The sequence below is a fragment of the Neolamprologus multifasciatus genome, chromosome 7 (genome assembly GCF_963576455.1).
Source record: "Neolamprologus multifasciatus chromosome 7, fNeoMul1.2, whole genome shotgun sequence".
Classification (NCBI taxonomy): domain Eukaryota; kingdom Metazoa; phylum Chordata; class Actinopteri; order Cichliformes; family Cichlidae; genus Neolamprologus; species Neolamprologus multifasciatus.
The window spans coordinates 19,817,423-19,831,688 of NC_140445.1; the positions used below are offsets into that span (position 1 = coordinate 19,817,423).

The window sequence follows — 14,266 nt, forward strand, 5'->3', positions numbered from 1 at the left end:
TTTTCAACGCAGCCATTTTCGACGTTACACAGTAGGTAAACACAGTTTCTCATCACTATAATTAAGGCTTGCACATAAATACCACAGAACCCTAATTAATGTCACTGGAAACACCTGTATTTGAATACTATGGTGTGCCTAAATGACTGCTCTGAAAAGAAGGTGGTTTATTAAGTTAATTAATCAGGTGCAGCCTATTTGTCAAAAAAAAAAAACCTGGGTGATGTTCCCCATATGAAGACTGTTAAATGTTTTGCCTTTTTGAAGCAACACTGCTTCCTTGCTTTTATTGTAGCACATATGCAAAAAAAAAAAAAAGCCAAATCCTCTCACTCTGTATCTCTACTGGCTCTACTAATAAAGCCACCTTCTTGTCTTGTCCATTTTTTTTATGTCTGTGGATCGATTACTAAAAGAGGCCGTAATGTTGTTAGTGATTTGTTTAACGTGGAAACAGTTTCACCTAAAAACAGGGAAAAAAGTAACTAAATAAAAATTCTTGAATTTGCAACTTCACAGTTTTCCTGTGTTGTCTCATGTTAGTTTTGCAGTAACTACATTTCTGTCAGATATTGCTGTTTTTTCCTTGTCATGTCTTTCTATCTGTGGTTTAGTTTAGCCTGAGACAGGCACATTAATAATTGCAAATTGCTTTGTAACCCAAATGTTGACTCAAAATTGGAATCCCGTAGTGTTGAAATCAATCAAACTCCAACAAGTGATGTATCTCATCGTCATGGCACGTGCTCCTCAGAATTATGTTCATATTCAACTATAAGCTGGTGGGTGGGCAGAGGGGGTAATGTTGACTGATGACTGGATTATTCTAAAATTTCTGACAAAACACACAACACACGTGTGTCAAAAAGAAGATCGACTATCGTTTTGAAGTTTTGAGTTAAGCATTTCGGTTTTTTCCATTTTTAGTTAGTTAAACTTAGAGATCACAAGCAAGACGTAGATGTGACTGTGAACTTGAAAGCACTGCACCCCCATACTAGGGATGTCACAGTACCAGAAATTTAGTAGCTGGTACCAATACCAATAGAATTACATGATTCTAGGTATTCAGTTTGATTAATAAAAAGAGAAATTACCCAGTGTACTTAAACACAAGCTGCTTTATGAAAAAAAAATTAATATGACAAGAATGTTAGCTCTGTAAATAAAAGCAACAGTGGAGAACAGAACAGAGACTGAAATGTTAGGATGGTTGCTGAGTAGCCTTTGACGTATGATGTTAGTTAGGGGGTTGTGTGTTATCTTGAGCATTTTAGGTAATGTTATGTTTATGGATTTTACATCGGCAGTGCCAGCTGTGACAGACAAGGGGCTGATGTATAATTTCAGGACAACAACCAAAATGCTCTGGAAGTAAATAAGAACCGAACCCTCACTCAACTTGATTTCTGGATCTGGTCTTTTAGATGGTTCGCTAAATTTTAAGTATTTGCTCCTGTAAAATGCAAATAAAAACTGTGTGCAGTAATAATTTTCTTAAATTATATGTTTTTGCAGTTCAAACTGTTTTCTATTTTCAAAATATGGGTTTACGAGACTTGCAAATTCTTGGATTCTGTTCTTATTTACATTTTAACCAGTTCCCCAACTTTTTTGGAGCAGGGTTTATATGTCCACGTCCAACTTTTACTGCTGTTGGGGCAGAGCTATCACAGTAGCTGCACTACAGTACTCAACATCTTTGAGATGTAGTTTTTCCTGTGCTCATGCGTACCCTTCTTCACCACATAAGGAGCGATTTAGCACACTTATATATACAAGTACAAGTACATGACTCAGTACAAGTCACTGCTTAATAAACATTTTCAGAATTTTGGTATCCATTCTGGTGACATCCCTAGCCCACACAGGTAGCAAGTTTGTATATCTCAAGTTAACCGCATGCGAAAACACGCTTGGCTTTATACTGTATTTCTATCCAGTCAGCCCTCAACAGAAAGACTTTACATTACCCTGCTCCCTGCAATAAAGCACTAATAACCAATTGTGATTAAGTTGTATATGAGCATAATTTGCAGGAGACAAAGTTGTGTTATTTTGACTACCATATTTTTTCAAAAGTCTTACAGTCTTCTTTGATAAAAATGTGTTAATTTTGCATCGCTGAGGCTTTCACGACATACTGAGTGCCCTTTGACCTCAATAAGGCCTAATTTACATTTGCCCTTTTTATAATAACTACCAATAACTAAATGTTGGAAACTCAAAGTTAACCACTCTGACTGACACCTCTCAGAGTGATATAGATTCGATCCATCCTTTCAGACTAGCCATGAAGGGGGTTTTGTCTCATACGAGGGAAGACACTTTGTCATGATCTGTGCTGGTTGTATCGTTTCTATATCTGAACTGCATTTGGTTACATGCCTGTCTTGCTCTAAAAAGGAAAGAAAAAGAAGTAACCATGCTTTGAAACCAATAACGTGTTGTACATTTGACATTATCTTTTATCTATCTAAAAATTATTTGACCAGGAGTCCGTCTTGAGACGAGCTCATCTCGTTTTCAAGAGTGTCCTGGCCGACGAGTAGGCAACAGGTAAACACTTTATTCCAATTCCAGTATTCGAACAGGAGCAAACTGACCTATTAAAGCTTGCTAAATGGATCCAGTCTCAAATTCATCCTCCAAGAAATTTTACTCAAAGTCACATTGACTGTTTAACTCCAGCATCAGTGACACATAACTCAATTCACCCACATTAAAGCTGAAAACCTTTTGATGAAACACATCATGTCAATGTCAGTAAATAAGACAATCAAGGAAACAAAAGATATCATATTCAGCGTTACATGTCATCTTTGATTTGCAACAGATTTTAATCAACTGGATTATTAACTCAGCTCAGACATTTTTAATAAATCTTTGAATGCTTCGTTCAAAGTGTATTCACAAATGAAATCATGTCTGCCGATTAGTAACACCTTTACTAATGCAATCTTTGTTACATGCCGAGATCCCATTTCATTATTTATTCATATATCATTGACAGAAAAGCTTTGTTTCTGATTGTCTGGCTTGAAGTATGTGGGTTTTTAATAATTTTCAAAACTGACACTGATCATAAGAAAGTCAGTGTTATCTTTTGGCTTAAACTTTAAAATGGAACATGTTACTTTCTAAAATCAGAGACGTTTCTTTTTCACAGAGGGCAGCTGCGAAATAGTCCACAATGGTCTTGTTGTAAATGCATTAAGCCACTTTACAGTCTTCTTTGACCAAGATTCAGGCCTGTAAATATAAGTACGTAATATGTAATATAACATAGTAATGCAATCCATTTGTGTATAACCTTAAAGTTATGCATGACATTTTTAAATACATCCGGGTGGTAGCTAGCAACAACAACCAAAATTTACAATAAGCCTTGCACTTGTAACGAAAAATAATGAATACAAATCTAGCAACTGCAGTTTCTGTCTGTATGTTGGTATTGGATTTGTTGGTCCACATTTTCTGCAGGAATTCTGCATTCCCCTGCCTCTGGCTTGGCAAATGATTAAAATAACTGGAGAAAGATTTATACCCTAGCGTAAAAAATTAGCTTAACTAGTGACAAAGCTAACAACAGCTGCCACTTCTTGCCACCACTTGGGCTCCGCCTACAAAATAATGTCATCAACTTTTGTAAACACTTGAAATGTCTATCCGGTCTTTAAGTGATGATGTGTGAACCCTGTTTCCGGGTCCAGACTACTCTGCGTTTATTAAGGCTGTTGTATTTTTAACATGTTTTGATGCTTTGTATCTTGTTCTCTTTAATCTGAACAAGCCCCTAAAAAAGGCAGTGATCACTGCCGGCCTCTTTTGGTTTTTATTACCACTGTTCATTTTAAAGCTCACTTTTTAAAACCTGCCCATGCAGCAGTAAATTAATGACTAACCTTGTATTGTGGGTCGATTATCTCAGTTGTTCTCCTGACTGAAGTTTGGTCCGTTTACAGCATCCTGCCATGCAGTTGCATTCGTCCCTAACCATCGGGAACCCTCACGTTAGCTTTCGTCGAGTGGAAAAAGTTAGTGTCCATTCTCCAGCTTCATTGTGCTAATATGTTTATATTATGCTAACCACAGCTGTGTAGCTAGCCATCACATAGCACATCATTATATACCAGCTAGCCCAACTTCAGTAACCCCACAAACATCAATAATATTTAGTTTCTGGTCTTCATTTATTTCGGAAGTGATAGCAGAGCTGTACATTTTAATTTTTTCAGAAATCCCTCAGTTAAAACATAGTATATTATGTTTACGTGGAAACTAGCGAGCTAACTTCCCGCTAACTTCTAACTCCATTAAATGTCATAAATTCTATTTTCATGGATGTCTGGATGTTAAACTTAATTGTTACACCTGGTAGAGCAGCCACACTGATCATTTTATTTCAGATGAAAGAATTTAGACAGTTTTTAACTCTCAGTGATGCCACGGTGTTCCTTTGACTTTGGGACCTGAAGCGGAGTTTGGACCTGGAAACGGCTAATGACGTCAGACTAAAAGACCGGGTATACAATACATTTTATACTAGTTTTCAGTCGCTGTAAAAGGCCAAATCCCGCTAACATAAAATTCATAGAATGTTAGCTGTAGACCCTTTCTTAGCTTTTGTCATTTGATATTTGAGCTCCTGCTGACCACCAAAGTCTGCTAGAATATATACTTTGTAGTATGCACATTTTATTATTTAACATTTTATGGGCAAAATTTGGTTTCTTATAGATATAATAAAACAAATTATAATTAGTAAAGAAACAAAAAAGTGAACTAGTACAGCAAAAGCTGTATTTTTTCTTATTTCAATTGTGACATATAATAAACTCCATATTTCCAAAACTAAAATATAGGCTTTTCTAGCATATGTAAGTCATTTTTGTAACTGTTAGCTGAAGCTAACGGTTTAGCTGTTCATTGAGGACTATCTCATGTGTGCCCTCTAGGTTTCAGTGTAATGGCATTACAGGAAGTACATCAAGTGAATGAGTTCCCTGTAGATTGACTCAACACAGTAATTTTTTCACATACAGATATCTATCTGTAAAAACATGAATGCATCTGGAGTTATCTTTCAAAGATATGCATTTTTTTTAATACAGTCTTCATTGTTTATTATATATGATGTCTGTAAACATTATATTGTGTTCTGTGTTTTGTTTTTTATTGGTTGATGTTTGTTGGCTATCAAGCTGTTTTATGTTGAGTGTATTGAATGTAAATAATGGGAATTTGGGACATATCTGTTATTTTTACTATTATTTATTTTAATTTTGTCAAAGCTGAGTGGTTTTTACTTTTACTTTTTATTTTTTTAAAGCATATTATTTCCACAGCCTTTCTATTCAAGTTTATAAATGGGCTACTGTCCTAGTAGTAATATGCCCAAAGTGCCTTGCTGAAACAGAAAGGGAGAAATGGATTCCTACCAAGTTGTATTCATTAGCCCGGAAAGTATTAGTGGAAAATATACACAATATGTCAGGTTTTGCCGAGCTTATAAAATATGTCTGCCTCTTAATCCTCTCAATGTATTTGTTTTTTGGGGTAAGTTTAATTCTGTGATCAAAGCGAGACAGTAATTCTGTAAATGTGCAACATGAAGTAAATAAAGTTATTTAGGTACAAATAAAGAGTGTAAATAATATATAAGCTGAACGAACTATTGATGCAATGTAGATTCAGCCTGGTTTGGGCAGCTGAACCAAGTTAGCTCACAACAAATGTTTATTGTTAATTTTTTCATCATTCTGCATACCTACAAATTGTATTATTCAATAGGATCAACTGTAAAGCAAATATATGAATGTATGGGAATTTCACATGCTGTAGCCATGATGCACCATGGGAAATAACAGCTCCCCACGTAATGAACGGAAATCATTTGTTTCTAACAAAATAACCTAAATGTTGCTGCATATGTGTAGCTCAAAATGCTACATTGGCATTTTTTGAAACTGTCTGCAGGACAGATATAATTAAATGAAAGTAAATGCTTTTAGCTTGTATAGTATCAATATGCAGTAAACATACTGTACAGTAAACTAAGTTTGCCTGACTTTAACTCTATTTAACTGTGCACAAAACACTGATAATGAGATACTTTTCTTTTCAGAGGTATACAGAAGAATCCCTGTTTCCCTGAAACCCAGTTATTGCCCCTGTCTCTAACTTGGTGGTGTGTTCAGATGTTTCTGTCAGAGCAACAAGCACACCAAACAATGAACATGTGTTGTCCTTCCAATCTACAGAGTTTAATCCTGTCACCTTTAAAAATGCAATGAAAACAGACGTGTAAGTTAACGATAGTCTTATAATTAGTGTGTGGTGCTTGTTTTAGCTACCCGACCCTGTAGAGATTGTTGCAGTCGAGGAGAAAAACATCAAACTGAGGGCTTTATCCTGAGAAAAATGCATTAAAATATTACAGCAATCTATTTTCAGCTGCTACAGAAGCAAAAGTCCTGTCTTATAGTTGAATGCATGACTTACCAGCAGCCTTGAGAGGTGAAAGCCATCCAGCATATGCTGCCAAATGGTGAACTCAGTGGAAAAATCTTCTGCCAGTCAAGGACGGGGCTGAATGATTGATTGACTGTGGCTAAAGCCCTGAGCACACTAAAAGTCCACTTTGTCTTCTTTACCGGCAATGCGTTGCTGATTGTCAATACACGGTCAGTAGTAATGACAGGAAACACTTCCTATGAAGACGTTTGGACACTATCACTCAAAGTAAATATGTTTATTAGGTCTTTAGATTTGGCAATTCCTTCTAAGACAGGCTCGTTTGAAGATGTCTTTATATGCCCATTTACAACAGTTTCTTTTTTTTACTCAAACTCCCAAAGCCACAAAAGTGGCTGGTGTTTAAAAAGCCATCTGTCAAGCCTTTTATTATTACGGTTCAAGACCTGTGACATGCTAGGAAAGACTTTCCTGTGGGCTCAAAAGGCCCTTTATAGTGCATATGACTGGAGTACTTTTTAAAAGCAGTTTGTTTACAGTATTAAAGGAATACTGTGTTATTTAAATATGCAGACAAACTGCTTTGCACTAGTCAATATAAAATATAACTTGAAGAGAATCCCATTCATTGTGTGGTTAGATGATTAATATTTAGTTAGATTTTATACATTATGTATATGATACATAACGTATAAAATAACATATATATTCTCTTCTTATTTGACTTTGTTTTCACACTATAGATGTTACGCAGAATGCCCTTGTGATGTGTTATGGCTTTGATGTCAATGTGACCATGTAGCTAGACCGTGGCTTTAAATTAAGCCTTAGACCCTTTTCTTCTAAAATCAGTCATGTCATGTGTGGGTACAACTCATCAGTATTCTTCTGTGTTTCACTGTCCACTTCACAGTCTGTGCTATCAAGTCACACTTTCAGTAATCTTTGTCTCCTTACGTGTCCTTCACCCCTTCAAACTGTATATTTCCCACAGTCATTTCCATTTAATGTCTTTCAAAGGTTTATTCACTGTAACAGCCTTTAGTGAATGTGTAAAGATGCAGTTTGTGTGGTTAAAAGTAGCCCATTTATGAATGAATGTGGAATGAATACAGTGAAATGCCTCTGTTAAAGAATTGGCCTTGATCAAAGGAAGAAGCTAAAGTGTGATTAAAACCCACAAGCTGCGTCTTTACTGACCCGTATCCTGTTTATTCCTGTGGTGCAGTATAGTTTATCCAAAGTTTACCGTGGCTGTGTGTATTCACGTCTCCTGACTGCGCCCCAACAGGGAAGAAGAACTCGTTGCTGCTGCAGAAGTTCCAGAAGGATCTGAACGCCGGGGTTTTCAACACACAGGAGAACGAGCTGCTGAAGCAGATTATCCGTCAGGACAGGGAGATGGTAATGATGGTGGACCGCAAGCAGTCGGTAACCGGGATGAACTCAACACCAATGTCAGGAAATTCCATTATTAACTCACCAGCCCAGCCACCCTTCTCCACTGCTTTTGGCACCACTCAGCTGCAGCAGTCCTCTGTACCCCTGACCTACAGCGCTTCAGCTATTGCTAATGCCTCCGCTGCCCGCATGATGCCAGCCGCTGCCGTTGCTGCTGCTGCAGCACAGGGGCTTTACCAAACTCAAAGTGGCACCCTAAATTTGTCACAGACCCCACTACAGCAGCAAGGCACAATCATGTCTCCCTGCTCCTTCACAGCTGCCATGTGTAGCCCGCCTGTGCAGACCCCTTTGGCTAACCGGAGCTTCCAGTATGGCTCCCCCACAGCCTCCCAGCTGTCCCTTATCCAGCAACCCATTCCCCAGCCATCTCTGTCTACGCAACAGCTTGCTCAGCAGCCTGCTGCGCCAACTGCAGCCACATCCTCTGCAGCGCAGCAACAACAACAGCAGCAGCAGTCGTCACCTCAGCAGCAGCAGGTCCCTTCACCTCAGCGGGGGGACATCCACAAGAGCACGCAGGCTCTACAATCAGGCAGCTTGAGTCGAGACGTCCGACACTTATCAGCCTCCCAACCATCACTACCACATGACACATCTCTGGGGCCCAGAGTGCATCCCACCTCAGGAGAGTCCCTGGCCTCCATCGTGCCACCCACAGCAGCGGTGATCCAGGGAATGAATCTACAGAGTGGCATCCGCACCACTGTGCCCCAGCGGGTCAATTTATTCCGCCAGATGTCGTCAGGAGCCTTGCCTCCCGTGCGCTCAGCTGCAGCAGCGGCAGCTGCAGCAGCAGTGGCAGCAGCGTCCTCATCCTCAACCCAGCACAGGGATTCTCCCGGATCTAGAAGAGATTCAGTGCTCAGCAGTACAGAAACTGAGCAAGACAAAATGCGTTTTGCATCAAATTTATGATCCCATTTTACCCTCCCTCTCTTTTTTTAAACAGAAATATGTTTCAAATCATTTTTAATGGAGCTAGAACAAAAGAGGTCAAAATGAGGAACTTCGGCATTGTTTTCTTTCTCTCCAATTTTCTTCTAAAGTAACCTCATAGAAATGCTGTATATATAACCCATGTATTATATTTTAGACAATTTTGTCTCCCTAAACTTAAGAATGTATATTATACAGATACACGTCCTTTCTTTGATCATATCTATATATACATATATATATGTATATATAGATATGAAAGCGTGTGTGCACGTGTGTGCACGTGTGTGCACGGGGATGTGTGTGTTTGTGTGCATGGGACCATGTCAAAAAAAACACCAACAACATTGGCAATGGCAATTTAAATCTGTAGTATAAACATGAGTCTTCCTTTCTGAGAAATGTAAAGAATTATATATCTATATCTATATATAGATATATATTTAGATATGTATATATATCTATATATATATATATATAAATTAAGTTTTTTTATTTTTTCATTGAATTTTTTTTGTTTTTGCGCTTGATTTTTTTTTTTTTTTTTAAATGACTTTTTCATTTTCTACTAAAAGAAGAGCAAACTTATCTTCTCCTATTAAGCAGCTTCAGCACCACTGTGGAAGAATAAATGCAAATAATGCCGACCAATAATCTTAACAAGCACACAATCGGTCTCAAACCATTTTCCTGGAAACTCATCTAAGAACAAGATAACAATACTGTAACTATCCTGTTGCTGTCTGCGATGAAAAATACAGTCTGATGAACCACTACATCCCCACAGAGGCGAACACACACACAAACCATGGCAGTGTTATGGGTCCAAAGGGAATAGATATTAGAAATGCTGCTTTCTTTGTTTATTTTGGAGGAAAATGAAGTGTGTGCACAGATATGGATGGATGTTATTGTTTTCTATTTCTGATTTCTGATGGCTGAGATGTTACTTAATGTTGCTTAAAACTTCTGTGTATATTTATAGTATTTATAAACTAAAGATTATCACCATTATGCAATAGACTGTGACATAAAAATTAACTATATGTGTCCTGTAAATAGTTTTGTAGATCTAGTATTTACAGATACTGTGTGGTGCATTCTCTATCATAACAATGTCTTACTTCTATCAGGAACCTGGATATCATTTATGAGAGATAAACAAACCTTAATGCAATAGCTAGCACTACTTGATTGAAGGACATTTATAAATCTTATCTTCTCTCTTTCTGTCTCTCTGTATACTACCCTTAGTCCTAGCGTAGTTTCTGATTTAACATCGAGTGGACATACAGTATACAGTATTTACCTACAATACACAACTTCATTTCAGTGTCATCCTATTAAAAGCAAATGCTTCTTTTCAATAACGTTACTCCAAAGTACTGCCAGGGATCATTTACCACACAACTGGTATGAACATGTATGGCTTAGGTGTGAAAATTAGACTTTCTCTTTCCTTTTTTACCCATTATATTTCCTTTTCTTTTATATATAAACCACAATTTAGATTTTGAGCTAACCAGCTCCTGGTGTACATTTGTACTGTACTGCTGTCATATCACAATTACTGTAGTTGAAGCACAGCATTTCTAGTACATATGTTTTAGTTTCAAGACATCAAGTATTCAGTCACTCAGTTGTGCAGGAGGACATTTACACTGAAAGCTGTTTATAAACCGCTGTTAGTGACAGAAAAAACGAAATGCTGGTTTGCATTAAGGTTTCTGTCTCATGTAAATCCATTATGTGGGCTTAGCTACTCTAAACTGACCAGGACTTTGAGGCATGGACGCAAGGTCGAGCGAGCAATATTTTAATATCTGTCAAAGGGAATATTTTGAATATTTAAATCTACACGAAATCTCAGGACGACCAGTCGTTTTCCTGCTTATAGAAGACGGCCGTGCTTATGCGGTCTTCTTGATCAAACGTCTCGGCCGTGCAGAATTTCTAGTCAGAGTCAGAGTCACCATGGCACCCGTGTCCCATCAGGTTAAAGTGACTAAGCCCTCACAGTAACCATTTTAAAAGATGGCTCTTCACTACAGGTTGTGCCGATAGTGTACCAATACAGTCGACCCCATCACGAAAGCATGCACTGTCACAAATACTTAAAAAGATACTATCTCAAAAATGTTGACGTTAAATGTAATGTTAGATTATGTTTTTGTTCATTGTCTGTCTGCCTAGATGTTATCTGTGTGTGAACAGAAGCATTGACTTTTCACATGGACATTCTAAAGTATTTGTGCCTAAACTATAGCCATGTTCCATCCTTTGTTATGAGTGTGAGCTTGGTGCATATTGGGGTGGGTGGGTGGGACGGGGTGGGGTGTGGTCCGGGGCACTTCTGCACACTACTACGCAATCATCCTTACTATACTCTATGTGTTCTATGTCTCAGTGTTTTTAGACGAGAAAGGAGTAAGCAATGAAGATGGCCAAATGTCTCCGTTTATCCAATTGGTATCTTTACTTCCGGTACGAACTTTTAGAGGCAGGTGTTTCTAACATTCTAAGTCAAGCTATATAGATATTCAGTGAGATTTATGTACAGTTTAAAAAAAATAAATAAAGAAGAAGTGCAATCTTTAGACTTGCAGTGACACCAGTGAGACATTGTACAAATTTGAGCACCTTTATACCTTTCTTTGTAGCTAACCACTGACGTTTGGGTTGAATATCGACGCGTGGAAGGAAACTGGCCAAAGCAAAACATTTTAAGTCATTGTCTTTGTTTTGAATTGCACTTTCTGACTTACTAATAACAACATGTAGATTCTTTCAGCTAGGTTAGATGTCGCAGTGAGGGAGCAATATCTCCGGGTATTTGGGTGGAGATGTTCTATTTACAACAAAGAGCGCTTAATCGTGAATACGCCATAGTGTATAGGAACTAGTTCACAGTCGAGATGGACAGCAGCACTGTTGGTTTGTGCTGTTTTTGATACTTGCCTTTGGAGGGAGAGCTTCCCAACTATGTGCTTTTTTTCACTATACCAATCGCAACTAACATACTGGAATGGGCATTAATGGTGATGTATAACACAAACTAATGAGCTTACATATTAGCAGTATAGAGACTCTCAACAAACCAGCACATATATTTGTATATTTTTGTTTCTTGTTTTGTTGGTTTGGAGAAGAAAAAAACGAGATGCAAAAAGAACTGACAATGCCCAGAGAGGACGAACCAAATCTTTGATTTGGTTTTGACGACCACAGGTTTCATATGTTTACTGATGATATGCGTAGTGGAATGAGGGGCGGGAGCGACGGTGAGCTGCTCGGTCCTCTTAAACCCCACTCACATGATCACTGTTCAGCTCATTCATGTAATCCAAGGCTTAGAGTAAAAAGAACTGTCAGTCGGTTACTTAATACGGATGAAAGAAAGATAAATGTAAACTTTCTTACAAGAATATGCAGACAAACAGTGTTTGTCAAAAAATCTTTTTGATTTTTTTTGTTTATTTTGTTTGTAAATAATAAACCTTGAAAATATAGAAAATAAACAACATATTGTCATTTAAACCTGAGTGCGTGTCGTTGTGTTTTCACAGCGATTGAGCTTTTGCCCATTCGCAGGTTTTAACAAGTGTTACATAATGTGGAAAATGGAGAAATATCCAGAAGGGATGAAGCAGTGATGGAGAGGCTCTGAGAGCATCAGGGAATACATTTCTGTCAACACATTTTGTGTCATTGCCAACAAATAAAACTACTGGTTATCTAATCATAATACAAAGGTAGATTTCTCAGTATCTATTCATAGGGGAAGAGATACTAAATACATGCTAATGTAAGATGGGATTTATTAGTTCCACATTATTACAGCAGCAGACTGGACAGAGCAGGAATAAACAGATGCAGCATGTGTCTGTAAAGTGTTTAATGCAGGCTAAATAAAATTTTATTAAAACTGTAGTATATCCAGGAGAACAAACAAAAGCTCATCTGCAGTGATCCTGGTATTTAATGAATTATTTTTCTCTGTTTTAGAGCAATAACCTATCCATTCGTCGACTTACTTCCACTTATCCAGTTCAGGGTCACGGTAACAGGGGATGTGCAGTGAGTTTTTACCAAGGGGTTGCATGAAAAACTGGGTCTCCTCTGGAGATCACATCAATAAACTTACAAAAGATAAAATTAATATTGAGCAGAATTGAGTTCAGCTTGTTTGGCCACCGTCTACAACAGTCCCACACACAAGTTTAATTGAGCTGATTTGTTTAGTTCTAAATCACGACAGCTCCCTAAAGGCGCTTCTCATGTAATCTCCCAGACCACCACTGCTGCTGAAGTCAGTCATTGTCAGCATGCATGTTTAAATAGCTCGTGCTGTCACTGTGGACAAATGTGTAAACAGAACAATACCTGGGGCACTATCCAAGAACAGGTGGTATAAACTTATAAACTTCCTATTTACATCAGACTGAATATGAGGACCAAATTCCATAAAATTATTCTTATTTATTTATTTGCCTTATAGGTTAGCTGCAGCACAAAGCAGGAAGATTAACATGAAGGATGCAAACAAGTCAGGCATCAAACCAGGGACTGACTAGTTGATGGTATGCAGTGTTGGGGAGTAACGGAATACATGTACCGCCGTTACGTATTTAAAATACAAAATATGAGTAACTGTATTCCGTTACAGTTACTGTTTAAAAAGGTGGTATTTAGAATACAGTTACTTTGTTGAAATAAATGGATTACACGGTGTAACAACCCTTTTGGGTTATAGCACCACTAGGGGGGGTTGCCCTATTATTGTAGTAGTTGCGGGAGTCTCCTAGTGGTTGTTGTTGTTAGCAGCGGCCATTTTCATGCTGTACATGTTCAATTCTACGAGGAAGTACCTTAATGTTGTAACGACCTGGCACCGGCGACTACCGAACCCCGGACATGTATGTACGGACAGAGTAGAGCCGTGGAGACCTGGCTCGTATGGTCTTACGTTGCTGATAAGAAATAAAGGTCTGTTGTTTAATTTAACTGACTGGCTCCGAGTTATCCGGCTAACCTCCTCACCACATGCCCGCTGGACCTGCTAGCCGCTCCTTCCTCGCCAGACTGCTGTTACAAAGTGGCGCCCGAACATTGTTCTCTGGATCTTCATCGTCATCCGGACCGACAGACGGTGGGCTCGGATATTTTTCCCGTGTTTTTTCAACGATCGACACTTCGGCTGAGGTGGCGTGTTTTTTTTTTTCTCTTCGTTTGGCTGTATTGGCCGGGCCGATAGGACCCCGTGAAGGAGCTGACTCCCCGCGATTTCTACGATATTTGCAGGCGTGGAAGACCACCGACCCATCGCTTGACACGCTCGCCTGCCGAGGGAGAGTACTCCGTGAGTAACTGTACGGTCCGTCGGACCGCT

General features: G+C 38.5%; 1 protein-coding gene across 1 annotated transcript in view; it reads left to right on the plus strand.

Annotated features, from left to right (window-relative positions):
* hcn1 (hyperpolarization activated cyclic nucleotide-gated potassium channel 1) overlaps positions 1-12,414 on the plus strand; it is a 70,343-nt gene extending 57,929 nt beyond the window's left edge. The window contains exon 8 of the mRNA XM_085165589.1: positions 7,769-12,414. Coding sequence (XP_085021715.1) covers positions 7,769-8,856 — 1,088 coding nt within the window. The 3' untranslated portion in view covers positions 8,857-12,414. The remainder of the gene's footprint in view (positions 1-7,768) is intronic.
* Positions 12,415-14,266: the final 1,852 nt, after the last annotated feature.